We start from the raw sequence: 19,994 nt of genomic DNA on the forward strand, positions 1-19,994 counted from the left end.
CCATGGCTTGAAAAAAGGTATTCAGGTTATTAAGGCAGGCTTCCTTTTGCTCCAAAAGGCGGTGGGCCCAAGCCTGGGGCTCACCCAGTAGGAGGGAGATAACAAAACCCACCTTAGTGGATTCTAGAGAGAAAGTTCTGGGTTGAAGTGCAAAAAACAATTCACAGGCATTGCGAAAAGCTCTATACTTGCTGCGATTTCCCGAAAACCTCTCCGGAGTTGGGACCTTGGGTTCAGGGGGTAACATAACCACTGATGGCGCAGAAGAAGTTCCCGACACGGTAGGGCCTGTGGTAGATAAGACCTGGACACGCTCTTCCAATCGAGAATAGCCTTCTTGTAGAGATTTAACAGCCTGGGTAAGTCCAGCAAGATGACGGCATAAATCATCCATGGCCGAATCTCCCTGCGTGGGCTCAGACATGGCTGCCTGATACTGTCACGTACCTTTAAGCAGAGCCCGGAGTGCAGGGAGTGGCCTCTCGTAGACCTCTGACTCGAGAGACCCTGGTAGTGGTGACAGGGGCTCAGGAGCACAGAGGGGCACAAGTGCCTGACTGGATAGCAGATGGTAGAGGCAGAAGACGGAGGAGGTGTATTGTAGTCCGGTGTCTGAATGCAGGCAAAGGTGAGATAAGGTCCAGCAGACAGCAGAAGGGTTCCTGTAGTCCAGCAACGGCATACAAGTGATTGCAGGAGGTGACAAACAACGGAGGGGTATTGTAGTCCAACAACGGATGCAGGTGCAATGGATAAGCGGAAGCGGAAGAGTCCAGTAGTCTGTGGCCAAAGGTAGAAGGCTACAAACGCAGAAGGAGTACAGCCAAATATTGCGGAGGACTGGGAGGTGTCCTGTAGTACAACAGCAAGCAACTTACAGTTGACGGATGGTGTAACAGTCCAGGTCAGGCACAGGCGGGCAGATCAGGTACAGAAACGGAATCCAGAAGAGTAGTCGGGTACAAGCCAAAGTCGGGGGGCAGGCAGCAAACAGCAGAATCGGGAACAAGCCGGGTTCGATACGGATCAGGGTACAGGTACAGGTACAGGTTCAGGTTCAGATTCAGATACGGATCACCAGGACGCACAGGAACGCTGTTGATCAGGCAGCAAGGCAGTGAGGCATGGATCCAGTTTAAATAGCGCTATTGGCGCCAATTTGCGTCAAACGGCCGCGCGCGCACCCGATCGCGGTAACGCTCCTGGAACTGGGCAAGAGATCTTCTGCGACTTTCGCCGCTCGGACGTCCGTGAGGAGGATCTTCCTGACATCTCTGCTGTATAAGCTGCAGTCTCTCACTCCTAATCCCACACAGACCTCCTGCTGGCAGGTGTTAAATGGCATCAAGAGAGGCTGAAAGCAGGCCGCGCTGATCCTTTTATCACTCCTCCCATTGTCTCTCCTGTAGTTCAGGGCTGATCCAGCCAACAGAGTCACCTCCTCCTCCAAACTATCTCTTCCACAATACTTTGCTGCATTCCTTCTCAAGGAATAGGGAAAAGTTCTAACAGAGCCACTAGAGGGAGCCAAACTCATTTGAAACAAAAACAAACTGTTCAACTATAATAACTATAGTAGCAAACCTTTGGCTACACAATGTTAATGGGAACCTGTAACAAATATAAACTATGTGTTATGCCAATTTGGCTGAAAAAGAGGAATTACACTTTAAGGGTCAGTTGATACCAGATACGTAGGCACATGTTTTTCAATGCAAGTCAATGCAAGGACCTGTAAAAAATAAAGTATGTGGATAGGAAGAGCTAACACTGGTTTCTAGTGGAAAAAAGTAGAGCAAACTCAATTATTTTTTTTTGCTTTGCAACACAATGCAGCGAATGATAAAGTACATGCAGCAATGCACAGGAAAAACAGCAGGCCAGCAAAAGTTTGGTTTCTCTGCCGTGTCATAGATCAGCCATTCTCAACCAGGTTTCCGTGGAACCCTGGGGTTCCTCCAGAGGTTGCTAGGGGTTCCTTGAACTGTGGCTGATGAACCACCTTTTTTCCAGGTTCAGCACCACTTAGCAAAGCCAGCAGTATGACACAAAATATCTTTTTAGCTGTCTTTAAGGGTGGCGTTCTGAGCATCACTTTAAGGGGAACATTCTTCCTATTGACCACCAGTATAAGGAGCATTGTTCCTATTGACCCCTAATGAGATGGTTTTAGTAAGGGTTCCTCAAGACCTGAAAATTATTTTTGGGGTTTCTCTAGGGTTGAAAGGTTGAGAAAGCCTGTCATAGATCCTTTGCATGTTTCAAGAAGTGAGAAGTAAAGTACATGTTAAAAATACAACGCACCACAACTCAGTATGCCAGCTTATGTCAATGCACACAAATTTACCTGTGCTCAATGCCCATGTTGCGGTAGCATAGACCTTAAATGTATCTAATAAGTATATAATCTTTGGGTGTTGCTAACAATCTTGATACAAGGCTAATTATAGCTTTAATAGATGTCTTTATGTTCACAGGATTACCTTCTACCTGCCCTCCTTGTAATGGGCATGGTCTCTCTTTGTGGTGCACAGTGTGATACAGAGGCTTGTACAAAAGTCCTTCGTGATCCTCATAAGCATGCTTTACATGTGACACGTGGTAAGTTAAACAATAACCTCTGTAGTAGTTAGTAGAAACTGAAATAACACAGACCCGTGATTGATAACTCATGATATCTTATGACATTTGTAGACCAAAGCACAAGTCCTTGCATGAAATAACCAAGTCAAATGGAGCCAAAAGTATTTCACATTCCCTTTGCTTATAGTATCATGCAGTTTGCCCGTGGATTTAAACATTGAAGTATTTATTTATTTTTATTTTTTACTGGAATATAAGAAGCAGGATTATACTAGCAACATATTATCCCAGACTGGATTTACATGTCAGGAACCAATAAAGGGAAAAAAGCTGATGCTTTAACCACTTGACCTCCAGAAGGTTTTACCCGAGGCCATTTTTGCTATTCAGCACTATGTTACTTTAAATAGTAATTGCCTGGTCATGCAACACTGTACCCAAATTAAATCTATATAATTTCTTTCACACAATTAGAACTTTCTTTTAGTGGTATTTTATCATGACCATGTTTTTTTTATTTTTTTTTATTTGATAATTGTAAAAAGACCAAAAAATAATATTTTCTACTTTCTGTCATAAAACATATCCAATAAATTCTAATGTATTCAACAAATAGAGGCCAAAACATGTCTTTGGCAAAAAAATATATATACATTTTTAGGGGGGCACTATGCTATTGGGGAAACTAGTATAGTTGTGACCCTAAGCAGAATACTGATCAGGATAGACGCTATTCTAGTGATGGCTGTGATCAGCGAATAAGTGTGACTGTGATAGTGTGGTAAGCAATCAGGGACTGGCCCTAACTGACACTGGCTGGGAGGGCCACTAACTGACTCTGACACTATCTGACAAAGATAGTGATGCTAATACAGTAATCAGTGATAATACTGTATGCTGTCACTGCACTAATGACACTGGCTGGGTGACAGGGATGATCAGGAGGGCAATCAAGGGGTTAACTGTGTGCCTAACAAGTGTATGTGTGCTGGTTTTACTCACAGACTGGCTGGCTTTTCTTTCTGATTTCAGCTCTTAATGGTAAGTGAAATCAGGGAGAAGGACCACAAACACACACACGCAGATCTCTGCATATTAAAAATATGCCACCCCCCACGCCAACCACCTGTAACCTAATTTGCTCCTTGCATCCTTATTATTCCTCCCTGGTTCTTGTTCACCCATTCTCCCAATCCTACATCAGTCTCATTTCACCACCTGCCTCAGTTGCCGCTTATCCTTCCCCATATTTTAGAAGTCTCACTTCACCTGCTACCTCGTCACTTATCCCTCACCATATTACGGCAGTCTTGTTCCACACACTACAAAGCAATCTCATTCCACCCAATACCTAAGTAGTCACTTATTTCTTTTCATCTTTTCATGCCAAGGTTCTAGATGTAGTCCTGGAATCTGAACTCTCCTTTAAACAACACATCCAATCACTGTCCAAATCCTGCCGCCTCAGCCTCTGCAACATCTCCAAAATGCGCCCCTTTCTAACCAATGACACAACAAAGCTCTTAATTCACTCACTGGTCATCTTTCGCCTTGACTACTGCAACTTCCTTCTCTTTGCCTTACCTCTACATAGTCTATCATCTTTTCAATCCATCATGAATGCTGCTGCCAGATTCACCCACCTTACCAATCGCTCTGTGTCTGCTACTCCTCTCTGTCAATCCCTCCACTGGCTTCTGCTCCGCCAAAGAATTCAATTCAAAATTCTAACTACGTACAAAGCCATCCACAATTTCGCCCCCCTGCTAAATCATTAGCCTAGTCTCTAAATACCAACCTACTCGTTCCTCTCAAGACCTCCTGTTCTCTAGCTCCCTCTTCACCTCCTCCCATGCTCGCCTCCAGGACTTTTCCAAAGCCTCTCTAATCCTATGGAATGCCTTATCCCAATTTGTCCGGTTAATCTCCTACTCTATTAGCTTTTAGACGATCGCTGAAAACCCTTCTCTTCAGAGAAACCTACCCTACCCACGCCTAACAACTGTATTTTAATTTTCTCCATCAGCTCACCCCCCACAGTTATTACCTTTTGTTTCCACTTGACCCTCCCTTCTAGATTGTGAGCTCTAACGAGCAGGGCCCTCTGATCCCTCCTGTATTGATTTGTATTGTAAGTGTACTGTCTGCCCTCATGTTGTAAAGCGCTGCGCAAACTGTTGGCGTTATATAAATCCTTAATAATAATAATTTTACAGCAGTCTCATTCTACCGTGTGCCTAAGTAGCTACTTATTTCTTTTCATCTTACAGTAGTCTCATTCCACATCTTTCCTCAGTAGCCACATATCCCTCCCCATACATATCACAGCAGTCTAATTCCACACATCAATTCAGTGGCCACTTACAGTATTTCACCCCATATTACAGCAGTCTCATTCCACCTTCTGCCTCAGTAACCGCTTATCCATCTTCATATTAGAGCAGTCTCATTCCATCCATTACCTCAGTAGCCATTTGTCCATTTTCATATTACAGCAGGCTTGATTCCTTAGATAGGCAGTGAAAATTAAGGACATTAAATGACATTAAGGATGTTAAATGTCTCACTGATTCACAGAGGACTTGTCCTTCCTCTTATTATACAATGTTTGTTAAAAAAAAAAAAAAATGTCTTGTCCTTCCTCTTAAAACACTCCCACCCATAACAGTGGCCAAGCTCACTAACATGGATATTTTAGTCCACTGTTTCTTTTCTGCTTTTGCATCTCATTTTTATTACTAGAACCAACCTTATAGGACATGGGTCTCTGCGTGCTCTGCTGTCCTCCTTACCTACTAGACCCACAAGAAATCTGGGCCCACACACAAAACCTGGGACAGCTGGTGTGGTAAAGGCAGGCAGCCTACGCAAAGAAAGAAGATAGGATAGGAAAATGCAGAGGGAAACTGAAGGGAGAAAAGCTGCTTTGCCTGTTTTTAAATACAGTCCTAATATTTGTATTCAAATTTTAAAACAAAAACTTGCAACTGCTTTATATGTATTTGCTAAATGCTATAAAAGGCATGTCCAGTCAAATTTCTGTCACGATCAGGGGTCAGGCTCGAAGACCAGTTGCTATAGCAGTAGCAGAACTACCAGCAGGATAGGTACACTGTCAGTCACCCTGGTGAATGACGCCGGCTCATCCGTGGGTGCGGAGTCTAAGTGCTAACCAGTGTTCACCAGAGCTCCTGATGGTGGAGATAGATTTTGCTGCACGTTATTACCAGGTCACGGTCTTCAAGATCGCCCCACCCGGAAGTGAGCAAGCCGGGGTCCAGTAGTAGATAGGCAGGTAGGGATCAAACAGAAGCGTAGTTGACAGACAAGCCAAAAGGTCAAAATGAGTAGTTGCAGGTTGGGATCAGGCAGAAGCATAGTTGAGGAACAAGCCAATGGCAGCAGAGGAGACAGGAGTAACATACTGGTTGGAAAGAGCACAATAATCTGGCAAACAGGAAGTGCAGAGGCATGTTTTAAATCAGGAGGAGCAAAACTAACAAGATTCAAGACAGGATCGTTCAAGGAATTGTCCCTGGAACTGTCCAGCATTCCAGGTAGCTCAGCAAGAAGAGACATTGCCTGACACAGCGGAGGTTCCACTTAAATGCAAAATCACGTCCCATTGACTTCAGTGTAAAAACACCCCTTATTGACTTCAATGCAAAACCACATCCTATTGACATTCATGCAAAAACACCCCCTATTGACTTCAATGCAAAATTGCATTCCATTGACTTCAATGCAAAATCATGTTCCATTGACTGCAATGCAAAAACGCCCCCTATTGACTTCAATGCAAAAACGCCAGCCACTATAATTAAATAAATAATTAAAAAAAACAATTAAAAACTGTCCATTTCAGTTTTATTCATATGCATCCTGAATTTTCGGTTTCAGTCGAGAAATGACCAGGGAGTGAATTAGAAGATTTGTGGTGTCATTGGTTAGGATGGGGTGTATTTTGGAGATGTTACAGAGGTTGAGGCAGCAAGCTTTGGAAAGTGATTGGATGCAGAGCCCAGAAAGTAGAGTTCAGAGTCCAGGATTACACCTAGTACCCTGACATGTGATCAGGGGTTGATAGTTGCGCCATGGTTAGTGACAGAGAAGTTGGGGCAGGGGCACATGGGGGAGGAAATATTATGAGCTGGGTTTGGATAGATTGAGTTTGAGGAAGTGGTGTGACATCTAGGCTGATATGTCTGTTAGTAAATTAATGAGAGATAGATTTGGATGTTATCAGCATAGAAATGGTATTGAAAGCCATAAGAGGCTATCCGCTAACCCAGGGAGGAGGTGTAGATTGAGAATAGGAGAGCTCCAAAAACAGAACCTTGGGGGAACTTGGTGGAAAAAAGGAAGAGGAGAAGAGGAAGTGGAATTGTTAGTGACGCTGAAAGTGTGGTGAGATAGGTAAGAGGATGGAGGCTAAAGGATTGGAGTTTTTTGAGGATGAGGGGGTGGCCAACTGTGTCAAAGGCAACAGAGAGATCCAGGAGTAAGGAGTACAGAATAGCCATTAGTAGATAATGTGTGAGCTTTAGGAGAACAGTTTCTGTGGAGTGTTGAGGGTGGGATCCAGACTGAAGGGGGTTAAAGGAATTGTAAAGTAAGAAGGTTTTTTATCTTAATGCATTCTGCATGCAACAGCCCCCCTCTTCCTCCTAATACTTTCCTAAGCCCCCTCTTTGTCCAGCGATGTCCACGATTGTTTCAGCCGTCCGAGACTTTCCCTCCTGATTGCTGCTATCAATCAAAGTCAGTCAGCCAATCAGAAGAGAGGGGGCTTGGCCCAGTGTCTGAATGGACATAGGGAATTGTGACTCGGCTTGGGTGCCCCCATGGCAAGCTGCTTGCTGTAGGGGCACTCGGCAGGAGGGAGGGGGCAGGAGCACTGAAGAGGTACCGAGAGGATAAGGAACCAGGCTGCTCTCTGCAAATCCATTGCAACAGAGCAGCTAAGTATAACATGTTTGTTATTTTTATAGAAAAAAAACGAGACTTTACAATCACTTTAAGAAGGTTATTCTCAGTGAGGTGGTCGCTCAGTCGGTTGTACACCAGATGGTTAGGTGAGTGTTATAAAAAAAAGTTTAGCAACCTCATCTATAGTAGTGGGGTTTAATGAGGGGAGTAATGAGTGTACTTGTGGACATGGAGTGTTAAGTGGGGGAAATGTCTGTACAGTAGAAATCTTATCATGAACAGAGCAGAGCACATTCCTCACATAGTAAGCAGACGTACAGACAATTAAGCCAAACAGGTATGCATAATACACAAATCACTCTTATTTTTGAAGTGTTTAGCGATTTTCTGGGGAGTGAGTGACTTAATGGGTGGAAATGAAGTAGAGAGTTAAAGTAGAAGTCCAGCCTAACACTAAAATCACTACATCTATATTCATCCACGATCTAACACTAACCTATCTAACCCTGTAATGAAGAAATCAGTATACATACCTTTTTAGAAACCGCTCCAGTCCGGTCTCTGGTCTGGTCCCTAGTCCAGTCTCTAATCCGGTCTCCTTGTCTGCATAGGACACAGTGACGTCACCCATAGAGTTGCTATGAGACTTCTGTTGTCAGCTGCCTCCTCTGTACCCGCCTCCACAGCGAAGCCGCAGCTGACAGTTCAGCATGGGACCAGGTCAGATCAGCTTCAGAAAAGGTATGTATACTGATTTCTTTACACGGCTAGATAGGTTAGTGCAGGGGCGTAACTAGAAATCACAGGGCCCCATAGCAAAATGTTGTATGGGCCCCCCCTCCCACCAAAAAAAATGAACTAATGCCATTAAACAACAGACTACCACACCCATGTGGCACAGTACCCAGGCAACGGCTTATATTAATTTTGAACAACAAAGTATGCAGTATACTCTATGCAGCCCCTGAAGGGAACACATTGCTGACCTCCAGGCCTTTTAACCAATTTCTGTTCTGTTATATAAAATGAAATAGTTCAACTCACCATAATGCAAAATCAGTGGGATCCCTGAGCGTGTCACTTGCCATCATCGCCTGCCACCAGATGCAGATTGTAACTTGTCAAACGTTGCGGAATGTCACCTACCACATGTTGCGGATTGTCACTTGCCAAGTCACCTGCCACACATTATGGATTGTCACTTGCCACGTCCTGGATTGTCACTTGCCACACATTATGGATTGTCACATGCCACGTCCTGGATTGTCACTTGCCACGTCACTTGCCACACATTATGGATTGTAACTTGCCACGTCCTGGATTGTCACTTGCCACACATTAAGGATTGTCACTTGTCACATCACCTGCTACACATTGCAGATTGTCCACTTGCCACGTCGCCTGCCACCAGATGCAGATTGTCACTTGTCACACGTTGCAGAATGTCACCTGCCACATGTTGCGGATTGTCCACTTGCCAAGTCCCGGATTGTCACTTGCCACATTACCTGCCACACATTACGGATTGTCACTTGCCACGTCTCGGGTTGTCACTTGCCACGTCACCTGCCACACATTACGGATTGTCACTTGCCACGTCACCTGCCACACATTACGGATTGTCACTTGTCACATCACGGATTTTCACTTGCCACGTCACCTGCCACATGTTACGGATTGTCACTTGCCACATCCAGGTTGTCACTTGCCACGTCACCTGCCACATGTTACGGATTGTCACTTGCCACATCCAGGTTGTCACTTGCCACGTCACCTGCCACACATTACGAATTGTCACTTGCCACGTCCTAGATTGCCACACATTACAGATTGTCACTTACCACATCCTAGATTGTCACTTGCCACACATTATGGATTGTCACTTGCACGTCCCGGGTTGTCACTTGCCACGTCACCTGCCACACATTACGGATTGTCACGTCACGGATTTTCACTTGCCACGTCACCTGCCACATGTTACAGATTGTCACTTGCCACATCCAGGTTGTCACTTGCCACGTCACCTGCCACACATTACGGATTGTCACTTGCCACGTCCTAGATTGCCACACATTACAGATTGTCACTTACCACATCCTAGATTGTCACTTGCCACACATCATGGATTGTCACTTGCACGTCCCGGGTTGTCACTTGCCACGTCACCTGCCACACATTACGGATTGTCACTTGTCACGTCACGGATTTTCACTTGCCACGTCACCTGCCACATGTTACGGATTGTCACTTGCCACATCCAGGTTGTCACTTGCCATGTCACCTGCCACACGTTACGGATTGTCACTTGCCACGTCTCTGGTTGTCACTTGCCACGTTGCCTGCCACACATTATGGATTGTCATTTGCCACGTCATGGATTTTCACTTGCCACGTCACCTGCCACACGTTACGGATTGTCACTTGCCACGTCCTGGGTTGTCACTTGCCACGTCGCCTGCCACACATTATGGATTGTCACTTGCTCTGCCACTTTCCTGCTGTGTCACAGAGTCAGCCAGCAGATTATCAGTCAGGCAGCAGAGAGATAATGTCATCTCTCTGCTTCCTGGCTGCCTGCACAGTGAGGTGGGAACTGCACTGCAGGGATGAGAGGGCGGCGAGAGATGATGTCATCTCTATGCTCCCTCACCCGTCAGCTCCCTGATTGGCCAGCCCGCTCACGCCCACTCTCTCACCAGCGGACCGGCCACTCTCATCTGCCTCCCACTATCACCCGCGGAGCCCCCCGCGGACCCGCGGAGCCCCCCGCGGACCCGCGGACTGCCCGCTCTCACCCGCGGACCCGCGGACTGCCCGCTCTCACCCGCGGAGCCGCGGACTACCCACGGCCCGCCCGCGGACCGCCAGCTCTCACCCGCGGAGCCGCCCGCGGAGCCGCCCGCTATCTCCCGCGGAGCCATAGCACCTGTCCTCACCGGGCCCCATTTGACTGCGGGCCCCATAGCGCCCGCATGTGCTGCTATGGCGGTAGTTCCGCCACTGGGTTAGTGTTAGATTGTGGTGATTTTAGTGTTACGCTGGTCCTCCCCTTTAACCACTTAGAGACTGCCCACCGCATATATACTGCGGCAGGGCAGCTCTATTGAGCAAAACAATGTGTGAACGCATGCGCGCGCCCGCTGCGCAGAGGAGGAGCCAGCCACCCGCGATCACTTGAGAGGCAGAACGGGAATTTGCCTATGTAAACAAGGCAGATCCCCATTCAGACAGGGGACAACATGGAGATCTGCTGTTCCTAATGATTAGGAACAGCAATATCTGTGTTGTTCCTGTCAGCACTCCCCCCACACAGTAAGAAAGCACCAACACATTTAACCCTTTGATCACCCCTGATGTTAACCCATTCCATGACAGTGTCATTTATACAGTAATCAGTGCAAATGTCCAGTGATTTGTCACAGTCCCGCTAAAAATTGATAATCGCCTCCATTACTAGTAAAAAGTAAAAAATAAATTAAAAGATCATAAACCTATCCTGTGGTTTGCAGATGCTATAACTTTGCGCAAACCAATCAATACATGCTTATTGGGAGTTTTTCTTACCAAAAATATGTAGAAGAATACATATTGGCCTAAACTCATGAAGAATTATTTTTTTTTTTTGGATAAGTATTATAGCAGAAAAAAAAATATTGTTTTTGTTTTGTTTTTCAAAATTGTCAGTCTTTTTTGTTGATAGAGCAAAAAATAAAAACCACAATTAATTTCTTCAGGTCAAAAGAGGAGGTCAGACTGAGAAGTTTGCGGGAAATGTTCGATGTGAGCTTGTTGTTGGAAAATCCTACCGTGTGTATGCTCCATCGAACATTTGCTGTCTGAATTTCCACACACAAATGTTTGAGAGCAGGTTCTCAAATTTTCCATAAACTTCACTTGTTGTCAAAAAGTCAGATCGTGTGTACATCACACAAAAGCTCACGCATGCTCGGAATCAAGCAGGAGTCATGCTGGCTATTGAACTTCCCTTTTCTCGGCTTGTCGTACGTCTTGTACGTCTTGTACGTCACAGCGTTCTTATGTTCGGAATTCCTGACCACATTTGTGTGACCGTGTGTATGCAAAACAAGTTTGAGCCAACATCCTTCAGAAAAAAATCCACGGTTTTGTTGTTGGAAATTCCGAACATGTGTACACGGCATTAATATTAACAGGAATGTGTTGAATTCACTGAGGATGATGGTGGAAATTACAGAGGAAAGAAAGTAGGCTTGGGTAGCCAGGCAGAGAAGTCATCAAGGAAGGTTGATACTGGCCCAGGGGGCCGGTAGATTACAGCAACTCTTTAAAAAAGCTGGAAGAAATAAATAAATACAACTTGCCTCAAATACACTTTAATGAGTTTTAGTGAACACAAACACAATATAATGTCCAAGTTTCTAGTAAAACATAAGATGATGTTATGCGGAGTAAATAGATACCTAACATGTCACTCTTTAAAATTGTATACACCTGTGGAACGGCTCCAATCTATGCTACCGCTGACGCTTTAGGTGGCGCTTTAAAAGCCTTTATAGGTTACCAGTTTAGAGTTACACAGGAGGTCTGGCACTAGAATTAATGCTCTTGCTCTGGCGTTAACGGCAATGTGTGTTGTGAAATTTATGTATGTGTGCGGAACCTACGTGGGCATGAGCATGGGAGGACAGGCACTTTAGATTTTTTTATTATCATTATTTATTTATTTAATTAATTCATTAATAATTTAATAAACCTTTTTTTTGTACTGCACTTTTTTTTTTTTGGATCAACTTTATTGCTATCACAAGGGATGAACAACATCCCTTGTGATAGCAAGGTCCATGACAGTTCCCATTTTTGGAGAGATCTGGGAGAGATCTATTAGTCCCCAGATCTCTCCTCTGGCCACCAAAGCATCTGATCAATCCAAGATCAGTTTGATCAGATGCAGTCACAAGCTGTTAATGGCTTCTTTACATGAGACCACAGCTGGAAGTGACACAATCCTCGTCAGACATCACACAGTGGGAGGAACATTAGTTCCTCTCAATGTGTCCAGGAAAGTTGATGCTGCCAGTTGCATCCAACCCGATTAGACAGGAGAGCCTGGTAAAGGTGGCACGGGGGGGGGGGCAAGACCCCCTTTCCCTGCCTACAAAGTGATTTAGTGGTTGTATGGCCACTCAGATCAGTTTTACCTGTAAAAAAAGACAATACCAGGATCATGGTTGTGGCTTCAACCATGATCCCGTTATAACCGCTTATATAAACCACTTTATAAATGGCCTAAGGATGAGAAGTGGTTAAAGCTCAACTTCAGGCAAAAATTAAATTTAAGGCTTGGTGCACACCATTGCGAATTGGATGCATCCAGTTTGCAAAAGCAAAAGATTTTGACCGGCTGTCTATGGAGCCAATTCACATCTCTCTGCAGCGGGTTCGGTGTGTCTTTTGGTCCGTTTTAGGTCTGAATTCAGCCCAAACTTCGTGCTGAAATCGGACCTGAAATGGTGAACCAGGATGCACCAGACCCCTGCTGTGAGCCAGATATGGTTCATATGTGAACCCAGCCTAAATAGTGCATCAATTACCTTACTCCTCTGTCTTGATTCCTAATACCCCTTTCTAAGCCATCCTGCAAAGTAACGGATCAAAGTCGTATTTTCCTCTATGAGCCAAGCTCATTTTCTGCCATAGGATCCATGTATTTTCCCCTGCTCATTATTCTGGGTACTGGTACCCCACCACCCCTGTGAGTTCTCCTTTCCCTGTAGCCTATAAGAGAGGACCCAGCAGCTTAAAGGGTTGCCTCCACCAGTAAGTGTCATCATCATGCAGTCAGTGTTGAGAACATCCAGAGAACTCCAGAATGAAAACAGTAGAAGAGAAAAGGATTGCCATGCGACCGTGGCTTCAGGTAAGTAAAATGGGAAATTTGGATAGGTTTCTTTTTAATACTAGCAGTTCATACCTGCTCCTGCTTTTAAGTGCAGTGTAAAAACTCCAGTTAATGTCCAGCATGTTGAAGTCATCCATAATTAAAATTTCTCCCTTTATTATCATTTGATTTATTATGTTAAAGCGGAGGTCCACCCTAAAATGGACCTCCGCTCATCTGATCCCTCCCCCCCTCCGGCGCCACAATCGGCGCCTTTCAGGGGGGAGGGGGGTGCAGTTACCTGGATAATCCAGGTAACTGCACCCACTTCCGGGCTAGCTGTCTGCGGAACGAGCGTAGGTTACGCCCCCGTTCCGCAATGCCCCGCCCCCTTCAGCAAGTGCCCCGCTGCCTGCTGGGAAACACACAGCTCCCAGAGGCAGCGGGGACCGTCCGGATTGCGCCGCGCGGCTCGCGCATGCGCAGTAGGGAACCGGGAAATGAAGCCGAAAGGCTCCATTTCCTGATTCCCATACCCAAGATGGCGGCGGGACCCGGCAGCCGAGCGAGCGATCGGCTTCGGGTGCCGACATCGCGGGCGCGCTGGACAGGTAAGTGTCACTATTTAAAAGTCAGCAGCTGCAGTATTTGTAGCTGCTGGCTTTTAAAAAAAAAAAAAAAAACGCGGAGTCCCGGTGGACTCCCGCTTTAATCAACAAGAACTTTCCTGTAGGCTTGTATACAACACCAATTCTAATGAAAGAACTGTTTTATAGGCAGACCCAGAGGGTTTCGAGTAATCTAGCAACAATGGTTTTCTAAATTGAGATTGGCTTTATGCTACATTTTATACTCTTGCAATAAATGGCAAATCCACTACCCCTCTTTCTCACTCTGCCTTTCCCAGTGTGTATCCTGGTATAGGTATTTCCACCAGTTATTTGAATCTTCGAACCACATCTCTGTAATCGCAACAAAGTCCTAATTATCCCTAGACATAACAGTTGTCAGCTCCCAAAGCTTGTAACCTAAACTACAAACATTAGTGCACATGATGTGCAAGCACTGCTATCTACTGTTGGATTTTTAGTTCCAGAACAGGGGTGCTTAACCTTTTGAAGAATGAGGGCCACTTAAATGATTTGGTCATGGGCCACAATGCAATAAAATGGTTCAGAATTTCATATTTTTTTCATTTGAATAGCATAATGAACATTTTACTCCTACAGCTGCTGAATGCCAGTGGGAGAGAAGGAAAAGATGGCTTTGAGCGTTTACAGGAGGAAAATGGAGAGGATCAGCTCCTGTATATGCCACCACCACTGCCCGTCCTGTTCAAGTTTAAAACAGAATGTGACAGTGAGGTTTATGGGCCCCCTGGAGCATGGGGCGGGGTCGGCATTGCGACCCCTGATGCTAGACCAGTGGTTGGGGTGTGTGGTAAAAACACATCACAACTATGGGGTTTTACAGCCCCACAAACCACAAATTTAAACAAGCCCTTACTGTTCTAAGACCTCTATAAGACTGCTTTCACACTGATGCGCTGTGGTTTATCCGGGTGTAGTGCTGAAAAATATGGCTCAGTGCAGCTAGTCCACAGGAGCACTGCACTGCACCTGCAGATCAGTGTGAATGCAGCCTAATAGTTGTTAAAGCTTTTATAGGTGCTAATATGCCCATTGCAAAAGTGCAGTGTATGTGATGCCTAATACACTTCCAGCTTCTGCTGGCATCACTATCACTCTACCTGGGACAGGTACCGGTACTACTAAAGAGGCTCGATGTACTCTGATACTCTGGGATGGCGGGTTGGTAAGCTCTGGTCGCCATCAAGGGGTTGCTGACCCCAGGCAAGCACTTCCCTGGTTTGAGGTTGAGGGCCACATCAGAGGGCTCAGTGGGTCAAATGTGGCCCACGGGCCACAGGTTAACCACTTGCCGACCGCCGCACGCCGATGTACGTCGGCAGAATGGCACGGGCAGGCATAAGCACATACATGTACGTGATTTGCCTCCCGCGGGTCGGGGGCCCAATCGGGCCCCCGCCCGGTGCCTGCGGCGGTCGGTTTTCGTTCGGGAGCGATCCCGGACGAGGGGACGGCCATTCATTCATGGCCACCCCCTCGCGATCGCTCCCGACGAATGGAAATCCCCGGTGACATCACTTCCTCTCCTGTAATGTAAACACAGGAGAGGAAGTGATGTATTCTCTCCTCCGTGTCGGTATTTTTCGTTCCGACACGGAGGAGAGCGGATCAGTGAGTTGCACCAACACATCCCACACACAGTAGAACATGCCAGGCACACTCACACCCCCCCTTTACCCCCCGATCACCCCCCCAATTACCCCTGCCCCCCAGTCACAGTGACACCAATGTCATTTTTTTTTTATTTTTTTTTTTTTTTGCATTGGTGTCATTTGTGACTGTAATAACTGTTAGGGCAGTTAGGGTTAGCCCCCTTTAGTTCTAATGTACCCCCCTAACCCCCCCAATAAAGGTTTAACCCCGTGATCACCCCCCGTCGCCAGTGTCACTAAGGCTGGGTTCACATTGCAGCGGTTTATGAGAACGAATGTGATTCGCACCGCACTGCAGTGCAAATCACATCCGATCTCTGTGCGATTCGAGTTCAGCCATTCGCCGCACCCGCCGCACCCGCCACACCCGCCGCACCCGCCGCAAATTCGCACGGGACCCTTTTTTTGGCCCGCAGCAGAATCGGATCGCATGGGTGTTCACACCATGCGATCCGAGTTTGCAGATCGCACTGCGATATGCGAACTGATCTGGGGGTGTCAGTAACATTTCACTGACACTCCCAGCAGTTCGCATAGGGCAGTGTGAACTGCCGCCGGGAGGCATGCGATGCGGGAACCCGCCGCGGATTCGCGGCGTTTCCGCATCGCTCCAGTGTGAACCCAGCCTAATAAGCGATCATTTTTCTGATCGCCGTATTAGTGTCACAGGTGACGCTAGTTAGGCAGGTAGGTATTTAGGTTTGCCGCAGCTTTTTATAGCGCTAGGGACCCCCATATACTACCGCATAAAGCCCCCTGATTGCCCCCTAGTTAACCCTTTCACCAGTGATCACCATATAACTGTTACAGGTGACGCTGGTTGGTTAGTTATTTTTTTATAGTTTCAGGGCACCCGCCATTTATTACCTAATAAAGGTTTAACCCCCTGATCACCCGGCAGGTGTCATTTGTGACTAATAACTGTTAGGGCAGTTAGGGTTAGCCCCCTTTAGTTCTAAGGTACCCCCCTAACCCCCCCAATAAAGGTTTAACCCCGTGATCACCCCCCGTCGCCAGTGTCACTAAGGCTGGGTTCACATTGCAGCGGTTTATGAGAACGGATGTGATTCGCACCGCACTGCAGTGCAAATCACATCCGATCTCTGTGCGATTCGAGTTCAGCTATACAGATAGTATGGCTGAATTCGTGTCGCACCCGCCGCACCCGCCGCAAACTCGCACGGGACCCTTTTTTTGGTCCGCAGCAGAATCGGATCGCATGGGTGTTCACACCATGCGATCCAAGTTTGCAGATCGCACTGCGATATGCGAACTGATCTGGGGGTGTCATTAACATTTCACTGACACTCCCAGCAGTTCGCATAGGGCAGTGTGAACTGCCGCCGGGAGGCATGCGATGCGGGAACCCGCCGCGCATTCGTGGCGTTCCCGCATCGCTCCAGTGTGAACCCAGCCTAATAAGCGATCGTTTTTCTGATCGCTGTATTAGTGTCACAGGTGACGCTAGTTAGGCAGGTAGGTATTTAGGTTCGCCGCAGCTTTTTATAGCGCCAGGGACCCCCATATACTACCGCATAAAGCCCCCTGATTGCCCCCTAGTTAACCCTTTCACCAGTGATCACCATATAACTGTTACAGGTGACGCTGGTTGGTTAGTTATTTTTTTATAGTTTCAGGGCACCCGCCATTTATTACCTAGTCTCACTAGTGTACCCCTAAATTTAGGGGTGTCTACTTTCTAAAATGGGGTCATTTGGGGGGGGGGGTTTGTGCCATCTTGGCATTTTATGGCCTTCAAAACTGTAACGCCCTTAGAAAGCCTGAAGGCGGTGCTTGGTTTTTGGGGCCCCGTACGCGGCTAGGCTCCCAAAAAGTCCCACATATGTGGTATCCCCGTACTCAGGAGAAGCAGCAGAATTTATTTTGGGGTGTCATTTCACATATGCCCATGGCATGTGTGAGCAATATATCATTTAGTGACAACTTTGTGAAAAAAAAAAAAAGTTTGTAATTTTCCCGCAACTTGTGGCAAAATATAAAATATTCCATGGACTCAACATGCCTCTCAGCAAATAGCTTGGGGTGTCTACTTTCTAAAATGGGGTCATTTGTGGGGGTTTTGTGCCATCTTGGCATTTTATGGCCTTCAAAACTGTAATAGGTAGTGAGAAGTGAACTCAAAAAATTACGCCCTTAGAAAGCCTGAAGGCGGTGCTTGGTTTTCGGGGCCCCGTACGCGGCTAGGCTCCCAAAAAGTCCCACATATGTGGTATCCCCGTACTCAGGAGAAGCAGCAGAATTTATTTTGGGGTGTCATTTCACATATGCCCATGGCATGCATGAGCAATATATCATTTAGTGACAACTTTGTGAAAAAAAAAAAAAAAAAAAAAAAGTTTGTAATTTTCCCGCAACTTGTGGCAAAATATAAAATATTCCATGGACTCAACATGCCTCTCAGCAAATAGCTTGGGGTGTCTACTTTCTAAAATGGGGTCATTTGTGGGGGTTTTGTGCCATCTTGGCATTTTATGGCCTTCAAAACTGTAATAGGTAGTGAGGCGTGAAATCAAAAATTTACGCCCTTAGAAAGCCTGAAGGCGGTGCTTGGTTTTCGGGGCCCTGTACGCGGCTAGGCTCCCAAAAAGTCCCACATATGTGGTATCCCCGTACTCAGGAGAAGCAGCAGAATTTATTTTGGGGTGTCATTTCACATACGCCCATAGCATGTGTGAGCAATATATCATTTAGTGACAACTTTGTGTAAAAAAAAAAAAAAATTTTTTTTTTGTCATTATTCAATCGCTTGAGGCAAAAAAATAAAATATTCAATGGGCTCAACATGCCTCTTATCAATTTCCTTAGGGGGTCTACTTTCCAAAATGGGGTCATTTGGGGGGGTTTTGTACTGCCCTGTCATTTTAGCACCTCAAGAAATGAGATAGGCAGTCGTAAACTAAAAGCTGCGTAAATTCCAGAAAACGTACCTTAGTTTGTAGATGTGACAACTTTTGCGCAAACCAATAAATATACAATTATTGACTTTTTTTTTACCAAAGACATGTGGCTGAATACATTTTGGCCTAAATGTATGACTAAAATTGAGTTTATTGGATTTTTCTAATAACAAAAAGTAGAAAATATCATTTTTTTTCAAAATTTGCGGTCTTTTTACGTTTATATCGCAAAAAATAAAAATCGCAGAGGCAATCAAATACCATCAAAAGAAAGCTCTATTTGTGGGAAGAAAAGGACGCAAATTTTGTTTGGGTACAACATTGCATGACCGCGTAATTACCAGTTAAAGCAGCGCAGTGCCAAAGTGTAAAAAGACCTCTGGTCATTTACCAGCAAAATGGTCCGGTCTGAAAGTGGTTAAGCACTCCTGTTCCAGAATCTTTACCTGTATTTCCATCCCATTAGCCCTTAGAAACCCACACAGACCCTCACATGTGTTTTTACCCACTGAACAGAAACAGTAACTTATCAATTAAATATCTGCCCCCATTCCTCATGTTAAATTAATGTCCAAAAAATTCCTAAATTCCATACTAAGCAGATCAGTAACCTTGTGTGAGGAATGCAGACCAACTCAATACCAGACCTGCCAACATCATGACTAACCAAAATCTTTAGCTCTACGCCATTATTTTAATTAAACACAACTATGAAATACGGAAGATTTTCCTCTTTTTTGTACATTATAGACAGGTAGGACCTATGAAAACGTAAGGCAACAACCAAATATTTTACTAATCATAGTGTTGAATAAAACAAAATTATTAATACTGTCTGAACAATTCTTCTCTTGTTTGTTTTGCACATAGTCTGTTGCAATACAGCAATAGGTTACATTTCTGGGTCAGGAAGAAAGTGTACAATTTGTTCAGCCAAAACTTTGTTTTTGTTCAAGATGAATAAGGGAATTTCGGCTCTTCAATTTCAGACTGTGTGAAGAATGGAGTACATCATGAAAAGGGAGAAGAGTGGATAGAAAAGGATTGTTCATCATGTACTTGTGATGGAGAACATATTGACTGCTGTTTCAAGTAGGTTTACTTGCTCATTGCTTTATTTTTCAATATATTATGAGCAGCAATAAATATGGAATTCATGTAGCATCTGCTCAGCAAAAAGAAAATACATGTCCCAATGTCCTGCAATACAAGAAGTTTTGGCAGAGATCTTTAGTTATCTTTGAAAAGCAAAACAATTCCTGAAACATATCAAATTAGATGACAGGATGTCCTGTTCAGAGGACAACTGGGAACCTTTAACCTGGGGAAGGGGGGGCAGGGGGTAAACAAAATCAGCCTTTCATGGTGTTGATAGATTTCTGTGGGCAAAGAAAGTGTAACATAA

General features: G+C 45.4%; 1 protein-coding gene across 1 annotated transcript in view; it reads left to right on the plus strand.

Moving 5' to 3' along the window:
* The window catches only part of LOC143930244 (beta-microseminoprotein-like), a 43,623-nt gene that overhangs the window by 13,831 nt on the left and 9,798 nt on the right, over positions 1 to 19,994 (plus strand). Inside the window, exons 2-3 of the mRNA XM_077454389.1 lie at positions 2,478 to 2,601; positions 19,579 to 19,681. Of these exons, the coding sequence (XP_077310515.1) occupies positions 2,478 to 2,601; positions 19,579 to 19,681 (227 nt within the window). The remainder of the gene's footprint in view (positions 1 to 2,477; positions 2,602 to 19,578; positions 19,682 to 19,994) is intronic.

The sequence above is a fragment of the Lithobates pipiens genome, unplaced genomic scaffold, assembly GCF_037356315.1.
Source record: "Lithobates pipiens isolate NorthernLeopardFrog02 unplaced genomic scaffold, aLitPip1_a1.2 Scaffold_25, whole genome shotgun sequence".
Taxonomy (NCBI): Eukaryota; Metazoa; Chordata; class Amphibia; order Anura; family Ranidae; genus Lithobates; species Lithobates pipiens.